Source organism: Poecilia reticulata, chromosome 2, assembly GCF_904066995.2.
Source record: "Poecilia reticulata chromosome 2, P_reticulata-male-v2, whole genome shotgun sequence".
Taxonomy (NCBI): Eukaryota; Metazoa; Chordata; class Actinopteri; order Cyprinodontiformes; family Poeciliidae; genus Poecilia; species Poecilia reticulata.
In genome coordinates, this window is record NC_088831.1 from 41475021 (window position 1) to 41494964 (window position 19944).

General features: G+C 38.2%; 1 protein-coding gene across 3 annotated transcripts in view; it reads left to right on the forward strand.

Annotated features, from left to right (window-relative positions):
- LOC103461832 (myosin light chain kinase, smooth muscle) overlaps window positions 1–17306 on the forward strand; it is a 53220-nt gene extending 35914 nt beyond the window's left edge. For 2 of the 3 annotated variants that reach the window (XM_081604642.1, XM_081604644.1), the window contains 16 exons: window positions 6541–6588; window positions 6678–6805; window positions 6894–7050; window positions 7535–7725; window positions 7799–7910; window positions 8707–8745; window positions 8835–8925; window positions 9001–9204; window positions 10676–10893; window positions 11974–12097; window positions 12175–12327; window positions 12410–12533; window positions 13295–13385; window positions 13668–13796; window positions 14083–14195; window positions 14844–17306. In XM_081604642.1, coding sequence (XP_081460768.1) covers window positions 6541–6588; window positions 6678–6805; window positions 6894–7050; window positions 7535–7725; window positions 7799–7910; window positions 8707–8745; window positions 8835–8925; window positions 9001–9204; window positions 10676–10893; window positions 11974–12097; window positions 12175–12327; window positions 12410–12533; window positions 13295–13385; window positions 13668–13796; window positions 14083–14195; window positions 14844–14975 — 2054 coding nt within the window. In that variant the 3' untranslated portion in view covers window positions 14976–17306. The remainder of the gene's footprint in view (window positions 1–6540; window positions 6589–6677; window positions 6806–6893; window positions 7051–7534; window positions 7726–7798; window positions 7911–8706; window positions 8746–8834; window positions 8926–9000; window positions 9205–10675; window positions 10894–11973; window positions 12098–12174; window positions 12328–12409; window positions 12534–13294; window positions 13386–13667; window positions 13797–14082; window positions 14196–14843) is intronic. The other variant, XM_081604643.1, reaches the window with a different exon arrangement.
- The last annotated feature ends 2638 nt before the right edge of the window (window positions 17307–19944 follow it).

A 19944-nucleotide genomic window follows, 5' to 3' on the forward strand; every position in this document is an offset into this window, starting at 1 on the left:
TCCTTTTGTCCCAATAAGGAGCTACAGACTGGGATTACTGGTTCCCACACACACGCACACAGACACACACACATGCACACACACAGCGGGAGGTTTCTATTTTAAAGCGACTCTGTGTATCGTTGGAAACATCAGTTCGTAAATCACTGTCAGATTATTGTTCAGAGCGCCATTACAATAAACGGTGGATGTCCTCTGAATATTGGAACATCTCTCTGCTGATCTACACTGCAAAAAACACCAAATCCTACCAAGTAATTTAGTCCAATTTCTAGGAGAAACATACTTGAAATAGGACAAAACTAACTTACAGGTGTTTCAGCAAGACATAGAAGCAAACCAAAAAGTATTAGTTCCACTTTCAAAAGACTTTTTTCCCATTGAAGTGAAATAATCTGCCATCAAAACTAGAATTTATCAATGTTAAGAAATTATTGACTTAAAACAAGCTCTTATATCTCACCAAAAAATTACTTGTGTAAGTTAGTTTTGTCTTATCACAACTGTATGAATATATTTGCACTATATTCAGAAGAATATAGTGCAAGGTGAAGAATCAGAGGCTTTAAAGGTAAAGGAGAAATATGAATGCTAAGAACAGCTAGCTCATAATTAGCCACATAGCAACCATAACCTTTTAGAGCTAATGAGAAAATTCTCTATGAAATTTTTTATTTTTCTATAAATAATGTCACACCAAACATTGACCACTACAGGTGATATCAGATTTATAGTTTTTGACAAAAAAACAACAACAACAAAACCAGATCTTGCCTCATGACAATTCAAAACACTCCAGAGATGGTCCTGTAGCTTCCCAGTTCTTATTGGTTCTTTTCATCCTCAGGTTGTCCAAACTATTGCCTGTTGAAAATATACATTATAGTGTCACTATTTTGCAGTGTTGTTTCCTAATCGGTTGGTTTGCTGATGTTTTAAGGCAACAAATGTGACCTAGTGAGAAGTGAACATGTGTCCATGATGAAAACCTTTCTGTTACTTAAACTATTAGCTTAAATTTGTCCTGTTTAAAGCTGCATGGAGTCGGTTTCTCCATCACACAGCATCAGTTAAACATGTGTTGCACAAGCGTTTTATGACTGCAGACGACGTTTTCTGTTTTCTGTCTGCGGCCTAAGTGGAAAATCTGCTCTTATCTTTATGATCCGACTCTAAATCCTTCTGCTTGATGTGCATCTGAGCACATGTGCATTCCTCAGTGTCCGATTCTCGTTCCTGCTGCAGCTGGAACGAATAACCAGATGATAAAACGCAACGTCGTCCTCTTTTGTTCCACAGGACAGCAGCCGATACATTAAACCTGACTGTGGTCTTATTGCATTAAATCCTCAGTCGGTTAACAGAGTTTTTCTCATCAAAGCGACGTCCAGAAATCAACACTGTGCAGGATCTGATCCGATGATGCGGTCCGTTTGGAAAACACGGACAGAGAAAAACAGAAACTGAACCCAGAGAAGATTAAATTACTGCAGATTCTTAAAACATTAAGTCAGAAGAACAACAGACGATTTAAAGCTGTAATGGAGCATTGACAAGAAAATAAAAATAATAAAACTACAAGAATAAGGTAGAAATAATACAAGAGGTCATTGTATTATTGCTTTTTCTCTATTCTCACAATATTTCAACTTTATTCTTTTATGACTTTATTCTCATAGTACTATGACTATTATAAAAAAATATTGTAATTGTTTCTCTTATTACTTATTCTCATAATATTAGGACTTTCTTCTCATATAATTACAACTTTATCCTCATTTCAACTTTATTTTTGTGTAACTTCATGCATGTAATACTAAGACTTTCTTGTCTTAATTTTTTTTCTTCATATGGCCCTAATACTCGGTTGTAGAAATGATACTTGTGTATAAAGCTCCATAAAGTTCAATTTGTTTACAAGTTTTTCATAAAATAATTGATGATATCATGGATCAGTGGCTGCCAGCTCATTTCGATCTGTTTATATCACTCCTGCTCTATTTGATTAATTTAAATTGACCTAATTCCTCATAAAACTGATGTTATTTACAGATTTTCCAGCTTTAGATGGTGGGAACCAGTTTTGGTCTGAAATAGAAGCCTGGTGTTCCCATCTGAGGAATCCCTGATTTGGTCTCAGCAGGTCAGCGGATGGAACCGTCATTATGTAAACTAAAGGCAACGCCCCTGCTGTTATTTCAGCTGCGTTGTAATGTGGAGAGAAACGTTAAAAATGACAGATCGTATAAAACTGCAGGTTGGTCACCAGGAATCTCTTCCTACCTGCCGCAAAATCCTGCAAAGTTGGAACAAAAAATGTTAAGTTTTGTCATTTGCAACATGAGCTTTAATTGAAGGAGATGAATTCATACCAGAAATCAATACAAGACCTTCATAAATGTTTAGTACTGTAAAAAATGTTACACTTTTTTTTGTTTGTGCTTTTATTTCCATGTTTAAGATAATCAAACTATTTAAATTTCATGAGACAACCTCCAGTTATTGGATGAGAAATTCATTAATTGGTAAAAAAAAAAAAAAACTTCCTTTTGTATTTCTTCTGCTTCTAAAAATACCCCAAGCACTTAAAAAAAATAACACCCCGCCAATAAATAAATATTTTTTGTTGTCTGGAAAATGAGCCATTTCAAAAACCTCAGAGATGTAATGTCACTGCGCTGTTACCTAGCAACCCCAGAAGTCTATCCTGTTACCTAGCAACCCAAGCTGAGCTCGAGCACATATTGTCAGCTGGTTTTACTGCTGTTTGCGATGTACAATGGCTGCTAGAAAAGACAAGAATTTTGTTGTTGACGCTCCATCCAAAAACCACTTGTTGCATTGTTGTTGGTTGTGCAGGAGGCTCTACTAATGCTTCTCAAAGATGTACTGTTGTATAATTGCTCATCTGTCTGCAGCCATTTACACATGTGAGTTTAAAGGGACAGAGGCCCTAAAACAGCGGAAAAGGAGCTCAAAACAGGCAGAACTGAGCAGACTAAAATCTCATTATCTAAGAATGATTTTGTGCAGAGAAATGTTAATGAACATGTTTTCTGTTTATTCTAATCTGCCAAAAGAAGCATAACAGGCCACCATTAACCACCTGCATTTATTCTTAGTTTTCAAATTGAATCTGGCTCCTGAAATTGTTGCATCAGTTCCATAATGAGTGTTAAGTTTCTCCCTGCAGTGTTTGTAAAATGACTGATTGTGTTACATTCTTGTGGGCCTTCAGAGCTGAACTCTTCTTCTGCAGTCCTTTTATGGCAGTGATATGGCTGTTTACAACGCCCTGCTGAAATAGTTTGCTCTCAGTAAATACAAATACAACAGTTTAGAGAATATAACAGTTTGAAAAATTTAGAGACATGAAACCATCACTTTACATAAATCGTTATTATTCCTCCAACTCCAAGAACATCTGGACAAAAAAATTGATTTATGTAAAAGTTCATTTATGAACTGAATGGAGGATAAGTGAAATATTTCCAGAGTATTTTTATCCTGGACACCTCCCTGAAGGTCTGAGCTTGTCGGATCTGCAGAGAGACTCATTCCTCTGCAGAGTTTTCCCCTCAGAGGAAGGATGGCGGTGTCAGGGTTGGAGGGGGTGAAGATGGAGGCTGGGAGCTCCTCTCCCTCGTTTCCATTTAAGGCCTGCTCTCTCTGCCTCCGCCTCACTCTCACGTCGTTTTACTTCGCAGCACAGATGAAAAGCCTGAAAGTGAAGCAGCTTTCCTTTTAAGAAGCTCATCTTCTTGAACCTGCTGGTTCCAAGTTTGGGTCTAAATACTTAGCAGACTGGAAATAAGTGATTTCTCAGGCAGAAACTCACATTTCCTGTTGTTTTTAAACAAGTGCATCGCTGCAGCTTGAGCTTCACACAGCAGAAAGTTATTGAAAGTTTGGATCATTCAGTTTTGTTAGACTATTTCACTGCAAAAACACAAAATCTCAAGTATTTTTTATCCAGTTTCTCGTGAAAACATCTCTGTACACTTGAAATAAGACAAACCCAATTTACGAGTAACTTTTCAGCCAGCTATTGAACCTTGTTTTAAGACTAATTCTTTAATATTTATAAAAAACTTATATTCCCATTGGCATATTATTTCACAAAGATATCTTTTAACTAGTACTTTTTGTTAATTATGACTCTTGTGATGCGAAAACAATGTTTCCATTGCAGTTTTGTTAAAAACACCAATTTTGATACAACAGAAAATCACCTCATCCCAGCATAAAAACTATTTTATTGAAAAAGGCATTTTTAAATATAAGCATGTTTCTATTAAGCAAATTGATTTTGAAAATGTTATAAAGTTAATGGATTGCAGCTAATTGATTTCTACATTTGACTTTGTTGTAGGAGGTTGTTTCTGTTTGAGGTTGTAGCAGAAAGTATTGGTAATATATTGATCTTGTTAATCTTTTTCTATATATTTATATTGTTTCTGACACAATGAACGTTTTTGTGTGAACCTTTAAACCTGTTCCTGCTGCTACGCTTTAATTTCCCTGCAGAGCAATTAGACTTTCTATTCTGTTAAAATATTTATAAATAGTTGAATTTGCATTCAATCAGTTATTCCCATATTGAATATTTTTCACATTGATGTAATTTGGCAGAACACGGCTAAAAATGATTTTGATTTGATAAATATTTAAGCACACAGCTGTTTGAAGGTTTTGTTTATGTGAGGAACACATAAAAAGTTACGGCGGGCCGGGTTTGGCCCCCGGGCCTTTAGTTTGACACTATTCATTTTAGTTGTTTGACACTTTGAAAGCAATTAATCAACTGTGGATGCAATTAACTTGATGAAAAGTTCCTCTGGGCTTCAGTCTCACTGTAAATCACTCTGTCCTTTCAGAGTCTAAAAACAATTCATCGTTTATTTAAACAACTTTAGGTGTTCAGTAAGAAAAACTAAGATAATTAATGAGAAGGGAAAAGCCTGAAATGTGTTTCAGTGACGTTGAACTGAACCCAAATTTCTGACTGAAGGCTTTAAGATTACAGGATCAACCAGGTGGCCTTTAATTGCTGAGAAGAAATGTTTGGTTCTCTGTGTTCTGGTTCTGTTTGTTCTGCAAAGGAGATATTTAGAAAACCATAGCTCAGTTTTTGTCTTGTTAGTCATCCTGTGTGCAGCAGGGGGCGGTGTTCTCACATTTACATCAGTTTGGCTCATTAAAGACGCATAATAATGTGTAATATTTAGTTTTTATTTTAAGAGTAGAAATTCACTCATTAGTGATGACTCTGCTTTAGTGATATTGGATTTAACAGTGAAATAATCTGCATGAGGAACTAGAAGTTTTTATCAATATTCAAGAATTATTGACTCTAAACAAGCTCCTAAATCTTTGTGAAAAGTTACTTGTAAGTTTGTTGTCTTATTTCAACTGTATTACGATGTTTCCACTAGAAATTAGACCAAAGATACTTTGTACTAGTTGGTGTTTTGCAGTGTGTATCCATCTGTTTTTCCTACAGTTTATTTTCTCTGACTAAAGACTTGGAGAAATAAATCCTCCTGCTTCTGAAGCAGTTTCAGGGTATTTTATGCTGAAACACTGAAACATCAACACCGCCATCTGGACTATAAGGAATTACAGTTTGCTCTGATTTATTCTCTTCCCTGTTTCATTCTTTGTTCCTTCAGGCAGTAAATAAAGTTTTGTTAACCATATTAAGGTGTTTGCAGAGCTTCTGTCACATGTCGGGTTTTATTAACAGTGAAATGCCAGCAGGGTTTGTAAAACAGTTGAGTTAGTGAGTGTGTGTGAAGTGGAAAAAGTCTTGTGCTTCTGTTTTAAAAGCAGATGTTCTCCTGATTGGAGTTTATGGGAACCTGAAGTGACTGTGATCTTCTCTGAAATGATAAATCAGCAACAATATGGAAAAAGAAGGCAGGCCTTCACCTCCAGCATCATAAGATGAGAATAAATAACAAACTCCATGAGCTACTTCCTGCTCAGGAGGAACTATTAATAGGTTGTCCTTATTTGGTCGTCAGACGCTCCTCTGCCGTCTCACATTCTTGTTCTGCTGCTTTTCTCTGATGGAGTCGGGACTTACTGTTCCTAAACCGTCACTCCTGCACATATAAAGAAACTCTCACACGAAGAGCAAATCCAACTTTGATTTATGATGCAAGCTGTAAAAAAATATGAGAAAAAAGACAGAAAACTTGAATAAACTATCAAACTGAAACAGATCTGAGTTGTTAAAATGAAAGATCAGATTTTGAATGTTAACGGGGTTAACTGTGATGGATGTAACTTTGTCTTCTGCTCCTTCATTTTCATGTTTATGAATATATTAGCCTTTCAAACTGAAGCTAAATTGATTTTGTATTTTCCACACAAGCGGTTTTTGTCAACAAATTACAATCCTTCTGTAACAGCCTAATTTAACTAATAAAAACTAGCAAGCTCAAACTAATCAAATCACTAATCAAACTAACTGAATTAAACAAATCAAAAGTCACAACCACATCTGACGGACGGCTCTGTTTGTGTTTCCTTCAGGTGAAGCCAGAATAAAGAAGCCAACTCCAAAGACTCCTCCCAAACAAGGTGAAACACACCAGCTGATAACCAGAACCACATCAAATGTTACCTGCTGGTTTCCTGCTTTATTAATTATTATTTGTGTTTTTGTGCAGCTTTGCCTCCTCAGATCCTGCAGTTCCCAGAAGACATGAAGATCCTGGCAGGAGAAAAGGTGGAGATCCTCTGCAAATACTCCGGCGCTCCACCCATCACCTGCACCTGGCTGAAGTTCAGGAAACCGGTGAGTCTCTCATTCACACACACACTGGTTGTCTGGTTCAGCCTGAAACCTTCTGACTGGGAGTGTTGGCTGTATCTGTGTGGGTCAGATCCAGGAGGGATCCTCGGACGTCTCCATAGAGAGCACAGACAGCAGCAGTAAGCTGACCATCAGCAGCGGGCAGCAGGAGCACTGCGGCTGCTACACCGTGGAGCTGAGGAACAGCTACGGCCTCCGACAGGCCGCACTCAACCTCACCATCGTTGGTACAAAAACCAGCTAATTATAAAAACTATCTACACTCGCTGAACTCCAGCATGTTTGGTCAGCTGGTTTTACTGCAGTATGCGCTGTACAATGGCTGCTGGAAAAGACTAGTGTTTTGTTGTTGACTTAACATGCAGAAACCGCTTGCTGCTTTCTTGTTGGTTGTGCAGGAGGCTCCACTTCTGCATTTCAAAGATGTACGGTTGTACAGTTGCTCATCTGTTTACAGTTGTTTTCATGTGTGAGTGGAAACATTTAGTTGGAGGCTGTGGCCAAGAGCAGTTTATTTGGATTTAAAGTGATAAGAGGCTCTGAAACAGATAAAAATCTCATTAGCCAAGAATGAGTTTATAGGTTACTTTTAAAACACGCTTCTTGTTTCAAGTGCACTAAAACATTTCCACTAGAGACTAGACAAAAAAATTCTTGCTAAGGTTTTGTGTTTTTGCAGTGATAATATTCATAATTATAACTCCTCCTCAGACAAACCCGACCCCCCAGCAAAGGTCCCTGCGACCTCTGACATCCGGCGCTCCAGCCTGACCCTGTCGTGGTACGGGCCGACCTACGACGGCGGCAGCGCCGTGCAGACCTACCACCTGGAGATCTGGGACTCCGTGGACCAGCAGTGGAAGCAGCTGGTGTCCTGCAACAGCACCTCCTACAACATCCAGGTGGGCTCTCCTCTCCTAACCCCACACAGGAGCCGCTCAGGTCAGAGGTTAAGCAGACTGTCTGTGCTTCCAGAACCTTCTTCCAGAACGACAGTACAAGTTTCGAATTCGAGCTCAGAACATTTACGGCATCGGAGAGCCGAGCGCCGAGTCTGAAGCCGTAACAATGGGCCTGGTGGACGACGGTGAGAAACTCAAGCTAAACTTTCTGTAGATGTTCTGACAGAAACACATGGAACAAGGATTCTGATTGACGAAGCTCCAGTTTCTGTTTATCACTGTAAACAATAATGTAAAAGTAACTTTTTAGCAAGATATAGGAGCCAATAATTCCATAATATTAATGAAAATGTACAAAGTTCACTGGCAGATTATTTCACTTATAATAAGTGAAGCTTGTTATAAGTGAAATAATCTGCTGGTGCTACTAGTACTTTTATTATCAATATTGACAAATTATTGTCCTAAAACAAAATCCTTTATTTTGCTGAAAAGTTACCTTTGAGTTAGTTTTCTCTTATTTCAAGTGAACTAAAACATTTGCACTAGAAAGATGTTGTGTTTTTGCAGTGTGGCATAATAATGCAAAAACACATTTTTAGAAATTAATACATAAAAATCTTTTCATTAACATATAAAACACTGGAACTGGACGACATTTTAAATATCCAACATAAACAAACAAAACAAAAATTACAAATAAAATGAACTGTTGATTCAAAAGGAGCTAGTTGAGGCCAAAACACCAGACTGAAGACTTTTGTCATCCAGTTTTTGGTAGAAAGACAGAGAAAAGAGAAAAACGATCATTTTAATTTGTTCTGTGATTAATTGATTTACCCAACTCTAATCTGAATCCATCTGCTACTAAACCAGAACCATGTCTGACTAACTGGGCTTCAGTGGGTCAGCTGAATTACGGAGGCCGAACTAAAACGACTAACTGAACTAACCCGGCTGCTGTTTTAATTCCTCTAACAGATAACCAGGATGATGCTGAGGCAGAGGAGGAGGATGAAGGTATGAGCCTCCATCTGCACATAAACAAACTAACCACAAAGTTTATCAGCCATGAGAACCACAGCAACATGCTTCCTGTCTGTGTTTAGATTTAGAAAAAGAGCCAGAGTACCGAGATGTGACCATCAAAACCGATGTGAAGGTGAAGGAGTTTTACGACGTGGAGGAGCGGCTGGGAACGTAAGGCTCTGCCCACCGTCTCCTAGCAACCACGACTCGGTGGGTGCAGCGTAACGCGTGTCGTTTCTGTCTCAGGGGGAAGTTCGGTCAGGTCTTCAAGCTGATGGAGAAATCCACCAAGAAGGTTTGGGCTGGGAAGTTTATCAAGGCGTATTCGGCCAAAGACAAGGAGAACGTCCGGCAGGAAATCAGCATCATGAACTCCCTGCATCACCCCAAACTGGTCCAGTGTGTCGACGCCTTCGAGGGAAAGTCCGACATCGTCATGGTGCTGGAGATGTAGGTGCTACCTCAGGAGAAGACATTTTCTTTATTTTTGAACCAGGCAAAATTACTCCAGAAAAATTAAAATATCACATCAGAAAATCCTGGCTAAAATGTATTCAGTGTCCAGAACCCAGATCAGCTTTCACAGCAAAAACATAAAATCTTACCAAGTATTTTTGGTCTAGTTTCTCATCTACTTAAAACAAGATTAAATTAACTTAGAGTAACTTTTCTGCAATATTTTGAAGCTTGTTTTAAGTCAGTTAAAACAAGCTGACTTAAAACAAGCTAGATATTTAAAAATATCTAGTTCCACTGATTTCATTTATAAGATAACATTCTTCTCATGTTATAAGTGAACAAATCTGCCAGTGGAGAAGAACATTTTTAATCAAAATAAGGAATTATTGATTTAAAAAAAACTAATATATGTTGTTGTAAAGTTATTTGTAAATTAATGTCATTTCAAGTGGATTAGATTAGTTGAAGTAGAAACTAGATAAAATACAAGATTTTGTTTTTGCAGTGTTTTGTATTTACTTGTGATTCACCCACATCTTCTTTTAATTTAGTTTTGTTTTATTTTTTAAATAAAGTTACCTAAATCTTATTTTTATTGCTCAGAACTGACAAAAAGAAACATGCATCATCAAAAATCAGACTACTTTACCTGTTTGATTAAAGTTTTGCAGCTTGTTTATTATTGAGTAGGTGAAAAAAATCACATTTTGTTTTTCGTTTTTATCCTTTATGTCCATGTGCAGCAGCATATCACAGATCAGATCTCAGCTGTTTTTTCTCCAAGTACAAAATGTTTTTTCAGTGAAAAACACTGGAAAACAATTTCCTCCTCAGCTATGAGAGGAATTCAGGAGCAAACATTTCCTGTCTGCTAATTTTAGAGCCGCAGTTCGACCTCATCTCACCCTAAAACGTATCATTTCTTCTTTAGTCAGTCCTGCTGTCCAGCTGAACTTTCTGCTGATTTCCATTCAGAAGAAATTCTCATGTAAAAGAGGAACAAATTAACATGTAGCTTTCAATTTTAACTCTGATAAATAAACATTAGAACGGAAGCAACAAATAAGTGCTGACACGATGAAAACCGGGAATACAAACAGGAAGAGACGTGTTTATAGTCTGATTATCTGACTGCGACATTTCAGTCTGCAGCTTCTCTATGGAAATGGCAGCAGACGTCACAACGAAGAGACAAACAAACATGTTTCACCAGAGAATCAAACTTGGTTTTTTATTTTGAGAAAATTCTCCGTATGTTCATGAAGGTCATTAGTGAAAAAATAATACTGAGAATTTATCAGAACTGATGAAATAATACTAGCAATTAGTGAAATAAGAGGAATAAGATATACTGGCTTAAAATATGGGAAACATCTTGTTAGACTGACAGATTATTTCACTTATAGTTGTGGAGTAACTAAGTGGAATCAGTTTGAGTTGTTGGCGTCTCCTCTGTCTGCAGGATCTCTGGCGGCGAACTCTTTGAGCGGATCATCGATGAGGACTTTGAGCTGACGGAGAGAGAGGTCATTAAATACATGCTGCAGATCATTGACGGCGTCAACTTCATCCACAAACAGGGGATCGTCCACCTTGACCTCAAACCGGAGAACATCATGTGTGTCAACAAAACCGGCAGCAAGATCAAACTCATCGACTTCGGCCTCGCCCGCCGGCTCGGTAACCAGACTCAGATTAATGAAACTAGCTGCGTTTCCATCACAAATGTCGCAAAACTTAATTTCACAGTTTCTAAAAAGAAACGCAATTAAAGTCAGATGTAAATAAGTTTGGTTGAGCAATAAGTCATTAAAAAACATCCTGTGCCATCATCCCCCAACTACTTCCTGTTATCATATTCATCTTTTCTGCCTGTAGTAACATCGAGTTATCACATGACTCGTATGATGTAAAAAAAAAAAGTTGTCATTGCAGGTTTGTGCAGAGTACACTAATATTGATACAGCCATAAAACCATCTTATTCTAGCACAAAAACCTTTTATCAAAAAACATGTTTGTTTTTTTGTTTGTTTTTCCATAATTGGCCAGTTTCCTTTAAACAAATTTATTTTTGCCATTCCAAACGTTTTGTATGTTTCAGACTGCCGAGGAATTGGACTCTTTGAACACAACCAGACTTAAGTTTTATTCATCTATTATATTTTGTTTTTTGTGACACCATTTTATATCATAAATTTGTTCTGGGATTTTTGCTGTACAATATCACAACATAACACTTGACTAGCCAAGTTCAACAGATTCTAGTCTTTTCAAATTAAATTAAAATCAGTGCAAAAACACAGCAATGTAGATGTTTTGTGCTTCTCTGCTGCACAACTACATCTACTTCAAAATAATTTTGTACCTGAATATTTTCTAAAAACTCATCAAATGTTGTGAAAAGTAGCAGAAATATCATCAACCTGCACAAATTCATTTTTTCCAGCCCAACATGTTCAAAAGAAGCAACAATGCAGTTAGGTGTTTTTGATGCTGTTCTTCCAGTGCTACAGCTCCACCAATTGGCCCGGCAGACCTACTACACCATTTCTTAATTATTTACACAAATATATCACGCTTGTTTCCATGAAGACTTGAGAATTGATTTGGAATTGAAAAAAATGACGTGAACATCTTTGATGGAAACAGATGCAGCTGCTAACACGAATTGTTAAAACTAGTTTCTGTCAGTTCTTCTTCCTGTTCCTCCTCCTTCTGCTAAATGTGATGATTTAACTTTTGTTTTGGTCCTCCCACAGCAAACGCTGGAACTCTGAAGGTTTTGTTTGGGACTCCAGAGTTTGTGGCTCCCGAAGTGATAAATTATGAAGCCATCAGTTACCCGACAGACATGTGGAGTATAGGAGTCATCTGTTACATCCTGTGAGGAAACGACACTCTGTTAACTCCGGCTCAGCTAGCTAACCGTTAGCTAAGGTTTTCTTTCCGTTTGTCCTCAGGCTGAGCGGTCTCTCTCCCTTCATGGGCGACAACGACAACGAGACTCTGGCCAATGTTACCTCGGCAACCTGGGACTTTGAGGACGAGGCCTTCGATGAAATCTCTGAAAATGCCAAAGACTTCATCACCAACCTGCTGAAAAAAGACATGAAGTAACCCTGATGTTTCTACAGTGTAAAAGCTAAATATTTGTAATCACTCTGAGTGTTTACAGTGTAGCGTGTGACTCCTCAGGGCTCGGCTGTCCTGCCCTCAGTGTTTTGAACACCCCTGGCTGAAACAGGACACCAACACCATGAAGACCACCAAGCTGTCCAAGGAGAGGATGAAGAAATACATCCTGAGGAGAAAGTGGCAGGTAAACAACAACAACAACATGAGGATCAGTCATGTTTAACAGCAGGACTGGAAAACTCAGTTTCACTTCGGGCCATTTTCATCAACATCATGAATGTTTTCAAGAGCTGATTGTACCTGAATGTATTGGTAAAACTCACTAGCAAACTGTTAAAATATCAAACGGCTGTAACTGCATTCAATAAACACTAATATTCAACATCTTTTCGTGATCGATCAGTCCCTGCCCTGGATTTAACATTTGTTTTTGTGATTGTTTCAAATCAAAATTACAGTTTTGTTGTGTTTATTTCTTACAATTTTAGCAATATTTGCACTTATGTATGACAATAGGTCTGAGTTTTTGTTACTCGTATCACATCAAGTAAGGCTGAGGCAGCATTGTAGTAAAAATAAGAAATACTGCCACCTGCATGTGGGAGTTAGCATCACTCTAGCCCAATGTTTTTACCATTTTTGCAGAAAATTGGCAATAAACTCAAAATGATGCGTTACTGCAAAAAAATTACAGGGAGTTGTTGATTTTGTGTGAAGTTCCAGAATTGCAAAATGGCAACAAAAAAAAACTGGAGGGACTGATTGGTGTAATTAAAAAGTGTACAGATAAAAACTGATTTGATTTGATTGATAAAATAACATTTGAGTCACAACTGTTATTTTGAAGGTTCTATTTTAGGGTCCCACAGCTACGGCGGGCTGGGCTTTAAGTTTAACACATTTTCTACAGAAATCATCATCTTCATGTTTTTTCTTCTCTGACAGAAAACGGGTCATGCTGTTCGAGCGATTGGCAGACTCTCATCCATGGCCATGATGGCTGGAGTTAGTGCCAAGAAAGGCTCGCCCACTGAAGGTACCGAACCCAAATGGGTCGTTTTTCTACATTCAATCCTAATTACCAAACACTAGGACTCATATTCAGCTGACCATCTAATTTCAAATGGTAAAAAGTATTGCTTTTAAGTTAGTTTGGTCTTATTCAAGTGTAATGAGATATTTGCAGTGCAAAATCTGAAGATCAGAAGCTCAAAATGACTGAATGTTGGCAAAATTACAGCAGACAGAAAACAACAAACACTGATATAAAACAAGACAAACCGTCTCTAAGCCACAGAATTGATCTCTTTGTTTTCAGAGGATAATCAGTTCCTGGAGTGTTTGGAGTACGAACAGAAGACTGAAAGTAAACCCACTTTCACCTCAGTCATTAAAGACGTGGAGGTGGTGGAAGGCAGCGCCGCTCGCTTCGACTGCAAGATAGAAGGTACAGCTGATCAATACACACATTGATCAGCTGATGATTATAAACCTGGCTGTGTTTTAGTAAAGTACTTCAGTTCAGTATTAAATATTCTTAGGTTTCAGTTTCATACTCACTGATATTTTCTAGATTTATATTCTTCAGGATGATTATTAAAGTGGAAACTGTGAAACATTAAAAAGAGATAAGATGCTATTAAAAATTTACAGTAAAGGGAACTTTTTGAAGCATATTGATTGATTTTATACAAATAAAAATGGATTTAAACTCTACAAACGTTCTGCTGCAGGATACCCTGACCCTGAGGTGGTTTGGTACAAAGACGACCAGCCAATCAAAGAGACCCGACATTTCCAGATCGACTACGATGAAGAAGGAAACTGCAGTTTGATCATTTCAGAGGTCAGAGTTCAGCTTCTTTTAGGTTGAACGAACTGGAAACTGAAGCTGCTGTGTCAGTCAGAAATCCTGCTTCAACTTTTCTGCAACTTAAACTTTAGTTTTCCTTCCATTCAACAGTTTTGTTGTACTTTGTGTTGCTGCATCACATAAGATCTGCCTAAAATATGATGAATTATGTGGTTGTAACATGACACCGCAGTGTTTATGAACATAATGTTACTATATTTAAATGAATTATATTTACTAACTGCAAAAATACAACATCTCTCCAAGTATTTTTGACCTCGTTTCTAGTGCTAATATCTTAGTTCATTTGAAATAAGATAAAACTAACTTACAACTAATTTTTCTACAAGATATAAGAGCTTGTTTTTAGTAAATGTTTCCTTAATATTGATTTTATAAAGTTCTAGATCCACTGGCAGATTTTTTCACTGTCAAGACATTTTCCCAAGTTATAAGTGGAAATAGAAATGTTTCATCAATATTAAAGAATTATTGACTAAAAATGACCTACAATATCTTGCTGAAAAGTTACTTTTAAGTTGGTTTTGTCTTATTTGAAGTGTATTAATATATTTCCATTAAATATGTGGTATGATTGTATGTTTTTGCAGTGCTTCACTGTTTTCTGGTGTTAACCTGCAGGTTTCAGGTGACGACGATGCCAAGTACATGGTGAAGGCCGTCAACAGTCTGGGCGAGGCGACGTGCACAGCAGATCTGCTGGTGGAGGTGATGGCTGGAGAGGATGAGGAGGAGGAAGAGGAGGAAGAATAACGATTCCTATTGGATGTTACGGAGGCCTGCTGCTCCTCAGCCCGTCAGAAAATTCACCCACAGTAACAGTTGGGGGTTGGAGGCACGGGTGGGCGGAGTTTCTCATTCCTGAATCTGAGCATGTGCAGAGCTGCAGCCGATTCGCTCTGATTGGTCGGTTGATGTGTGACGATCTTAAAGCACATCTAGCTCCAGGTGATGGTAAGGCCCTGATTACAACAGGAAGTAGAGCGTAAAAAACTGAAACATGCTAACTTTTTTTCCCATATTTAAACCAAAATGTCTTTTTCACAAAACAATCTCCTATATTTTGCTTTAACACTCTGTTTTTTAGGGTGTTTTCACACGATAGGTAGACTCAGTTCAATTTGGAACCAAAATTGCAACATTTGTTTCATTCTCAGGCGGTGCGGTTCACTGTCAAACAAACTGAAATAATTTAAAAAGCTGTTCCCCTCCCAGCCTGTGGGGGTGCTGCAACAATAACTACTGAAGGGAATGGCACAAAAACCTCTGAAGAAGACGGGAGTGCAACTTCCTTCTTCAGAAAATGTAAACAAATGAAGCAGCATCACATTTTAGCAGTTGTAGGATTTCTCTTCAGTCTTCAACAAAAAAAACTACGAGCCATTTCTCCCAGTAGCAGTAAACTCTTGCCCTTGTTTTGGTTGTATTTACCCAGAATTCCCCGCGTCTGCTTCCTGCTTTTTTAAACTGTCTCCAGTAAGTTTGGCCTTTACATATACATTCAAACCGCACCAGAGTTCACTTCAACCAAACCGAGACCGAGGTTTGTAGACGGACCAGCATTCGCTTTTTAGTTTGATTCACATTCACATCTCCCCAAACGAACCAGACTTTCCAGACAAATGAGCTAGAGTTTGATTGAAGTGGACTAAACAGGGTTGGTGTGAATGCACCAAACGGTTCATCCCTGCAGCTTCCTGTTTTAGACTCCGCCCACCTGATTCCCCATCTCATCTGAGGTCACATGGGTTGAACTGTCTTCCTGTGAACAGCAGCTCCTCCAAAATAACCACACAGACACTTCCTGTCGTTTCACATGAAGATCAACCATAAAAAGTTCCTCATTTTACAAGATTCACATTTTAAAAGCATCAAATATCTTTCTCACATGGACTCTGGAGGTTCCTCCAACAGGCTTCTTCCTGCCTCAGGAGTTTGCTTTCATACGATTGGTCCGTTTATGGAAGATGTGATGTCACTGAACTTTAACCTGTACATGTTTAATTCATAATGCCTCACTTTGTCCCTGTTTGATTTGAAAACAACGTTCCGAAGCATGAGGAAAAGCATGTTTGCCAACACTTTAAGTTTAACCTTTTTGTCTGATCCAAGTGCAGAAGGGGACTGAGTGAAGATGGCCGCCCCGCCGTCTTTCAATTAAACATAATTGGTGTCGAACGTTTGGTATCTTTAAAATGACAGCAGCACAAATGAAGAGCATTTGACACCACTTTTGTTTTATTTTAAGAAGGTGTGGAGGCCATCTTTACTGAGGTCAGGAGAACTTCACCATGTCTGTGCCTTAAAGCTGCGCTGAGCCCAGTCTGAACTCGAGGTTCTGCAGTCATCACATTTGTTCTTTGTCTTCTGCAACTGAGCTGCTCCTGTTGATATCCGACAATCCAGCTTCGCTCTTTATCTTCACTTCGTGTTTCAGCTGCAGGTTTACGAAGCTTCAGTCACGTTTGGCCTCCTGCTGTGAGCCTTAAAGCGTCACCCTGAGTCACACTCAGAGTTTCTCCGTCACGCTGTAGGACGATTTTCTTCCCCTGTGGCCTTAAAAGCTGTTCATGAATCAGGAAAAGTGTCACGTTGGAGCCGATTAAATGTTTTATTGGATTGCTGTGAAGTCTCTGTGTGGCGGCAGAAACTCTGGGTGAAAGTCACATTCCAGCTGTTTGTGTTTGAACCTTTACATGAAATCTGATTCCTCTTAAAAATCAGACACCAAAGATGTTTTTGTTTTTTCTGCTAACTCACAGGCGTGTTTGTGTGCGTGTGTATGCCTGTGTGAGTGTTTCCTCTGCAGTTTTCATCCGGTTTGTGTGTTTGGAGTCTGTTTTTTGTTATTTAATGCACAGATTTTTAATTATATGATAATTCTTCCAGAAGGTGTTGCAGCACTTCATTTCCCTGCCTATTAAAGCAGAGGTGGACTCACTCTTTGTTTTGTTTTTGTATTAGATGTATGTAGATTTAATTACTTTAATTTTTATAAGAAATATACCAGTTTGATGAACTGTATGAGAACACTACGACTGTAGTTACTCACAGAAAATAAATAAATTTTTATCACTAAACAAATGTAGTCTTTTGTATGTTTCAAAATCAGGTTCATGGATGACAGTTTATGTTTATCATAGAATATTTTTTCTTTAAACGGCCCAAAGAGCCTCTTCTTATGTAATCCATTCAATTATGCAACAAAACGGTTATTTTTAAATCTGTAATTTTACTGTTTGACTCATAATTTGCCCTCGACCGTCTTTAAACTCACCGTAAGTGTACACATGCTAACAGCAGTTTTACACACCTGGTTCACCTTGAAAAGTCCTGTTGACAGAATTATGTTCAAGAAACCAACTATATATATATTAGCTTTACATCATGTTATAATGTGATTCAACAGAAATATATCTGGAGTGTTGCTCTTACTCCTTCATTCATGTTTGAGTCCTTTAATCTCCATGGCAACCATTCAGCTGTGCAAGACGCCTGGTCCTAGCTCCGCCTTCAAGACGCAGCTCCTCATCAGAGCTGCAGTTTCAAAGTTTCTCACAAAGCAACTCCTTCAGACTAGCCAGCAGCAATTAGTTATCAGGACAGAGTTTTCAATGATCAGAATTACTCTCATTCACACTCCAAAATATTTACCATGTGTAGTACAGGGAGAAGGCCATATGTATTCTACATTTGGACATTTTGTTCTTTTTATTTTCAGATACTACGTGCCATTTTTCTTTTTGCACGTCACATTTTGCTCAAATATTGATGTTTAGTGTTGTCACCCTTCTCATTGTCACTTCCATTTCATTTTGTGTGCCAAGCATTAATTTGCTTCAAAGAATTGTGTTTTACTGAACATTTTAATATGCAGCCTTCCCATTTAGCACAAAAATGACCTGGCTATTTACTATGTAGATATTTGAGGATAATTCTGTCAACCCAACCAGAATTTATTTTCCAGTTAAAACAAAGGATTTGGTTAGTATATAGTTTAAAAAACTTAAGTAGGTCTCTTGTTGTACTGTCTCTGTTGATGTTTGTTTTCTGTCATTAATGAGAGATGGGATTTAATGAATCAATCAGCCTCTGAAACATGTCTCCCTCTCTTCTGAGATAATGGTTACATCCTCGTCCCTGAGGAACTCCAAAGCTGATGAACTTGCCGTCTTAAAAAGTTTATTTCTGGCTTTTTTCTTTATAAGACCGAAGAGATCTACGTTTAAGAATTCATATCATGGACACAAGCTATCAATGAGCAAACCTGGTATAAACAGGTCAGTTTATTTTAATAACCTTGTTGATTTAGTCTCATTAAAAGCATCAGTGTGTGTTGAGGGACAGCAGCTGGCCAGTTTGTTTGGCCTTAATGAGCTCACCTGAGAGCCGCTCGTTAATGTCTGTTAGGACCAGCAGCTCGTTAATCCGTCCTCTCAGGACAACATGGACGCCGTTGCATCATTCTTGTTTGACTCTTGAGTTTTTTCCATTAATGTTCCTCTGAGGATCTAAATACAAAACACAACTAAACTTTACTTTCTGATTTCTGACTATTACTTTTGCTTTGTCTCTTTTTTTGTTTTAGATTTGTATTTGTTTGATTTCAACCCGAAATGAGAAAGAAACAGTCATTTGGATTGACAGAAACCTGTGGTGATGGAGCTCCTTAGTTTATCATCAAACGGTGGAAATAAGATCTGCACCGATGGTGAAGTCTGAGCCAAACAGGCTTTAATATTGCAAAATGCCTGGACACATTTCTGGGTCTAATCAACACTGTCGTTTTCTTCAGCAGCTGTGGAAATTATGCTGCCATGTGGAGAAAATGGTTGTAAAATCACCCTTACCTGAAAGCTCCTGCAAAGCTTTTACAGCCTGAGAAATCAGTAAATCTTACACTAACTGGAGCTTATTTGATAATATGTCTGCAGAAATGCCATGGCCCAAAAAAACCAATAACCCACATGGGCGTTTTGCTATAATCACGCTGTGTCATTAGGTGTTAAAAAACTTGACTTGGGTGGGACATTTACTGTTCAGTAGAGCTGCTGGCCTCAAAGATGTCATCCAAACAAAATGAAGGACAACCCGCGCAAGAATGAATCCTTCAACCCCTGAAAAGAAGCTGCAGCATGAAAATTTTAACAAATATATATTTTTTACATATTTGTTAAAATTGTCCCTGTTATGACGGTATGAAATATATGATCTGCGAAAAAAATTACCTCCTCCACCTCCCAGTGCTAACTAGAAACGACCAATCAGAGCTGGGGGCGGGTCTTAGCGCTGTCAATCACCCTTACATGCACATTACAGTTTCTTGATGTGAGAGCCTATCATGAGGCTAGTTTTTCTGAAACACTTTAAGTTGTTAGCACATTTAGCAGCTCGTTCATGAGGATGGTTGACAGCGCTAAGATCCTCCTCTTGGCTCTGATTGGTTGTTTGTTTGGAACAGTGTATTTGTTCAGACAGCAATAGCTCAGTGAGACGTGATCAATCTTTTCATAGATTATCTGTATCATATTTCACTGTCATGACAGTGACAGTTTTAACAAATATGTAAAAAAAAACATTTTTATAAAAGTTACATGCTGCAGCTTTAGGGTCAAAGGGTATGTGGAGTAATTAAGGTGGTTTTAGGGAAATCCTCAACCTGCACAACCTTTTGAAGTCCTGCTGCTGCTATTAAAATCTGTTGTAGTTTTCTGCTGCTACT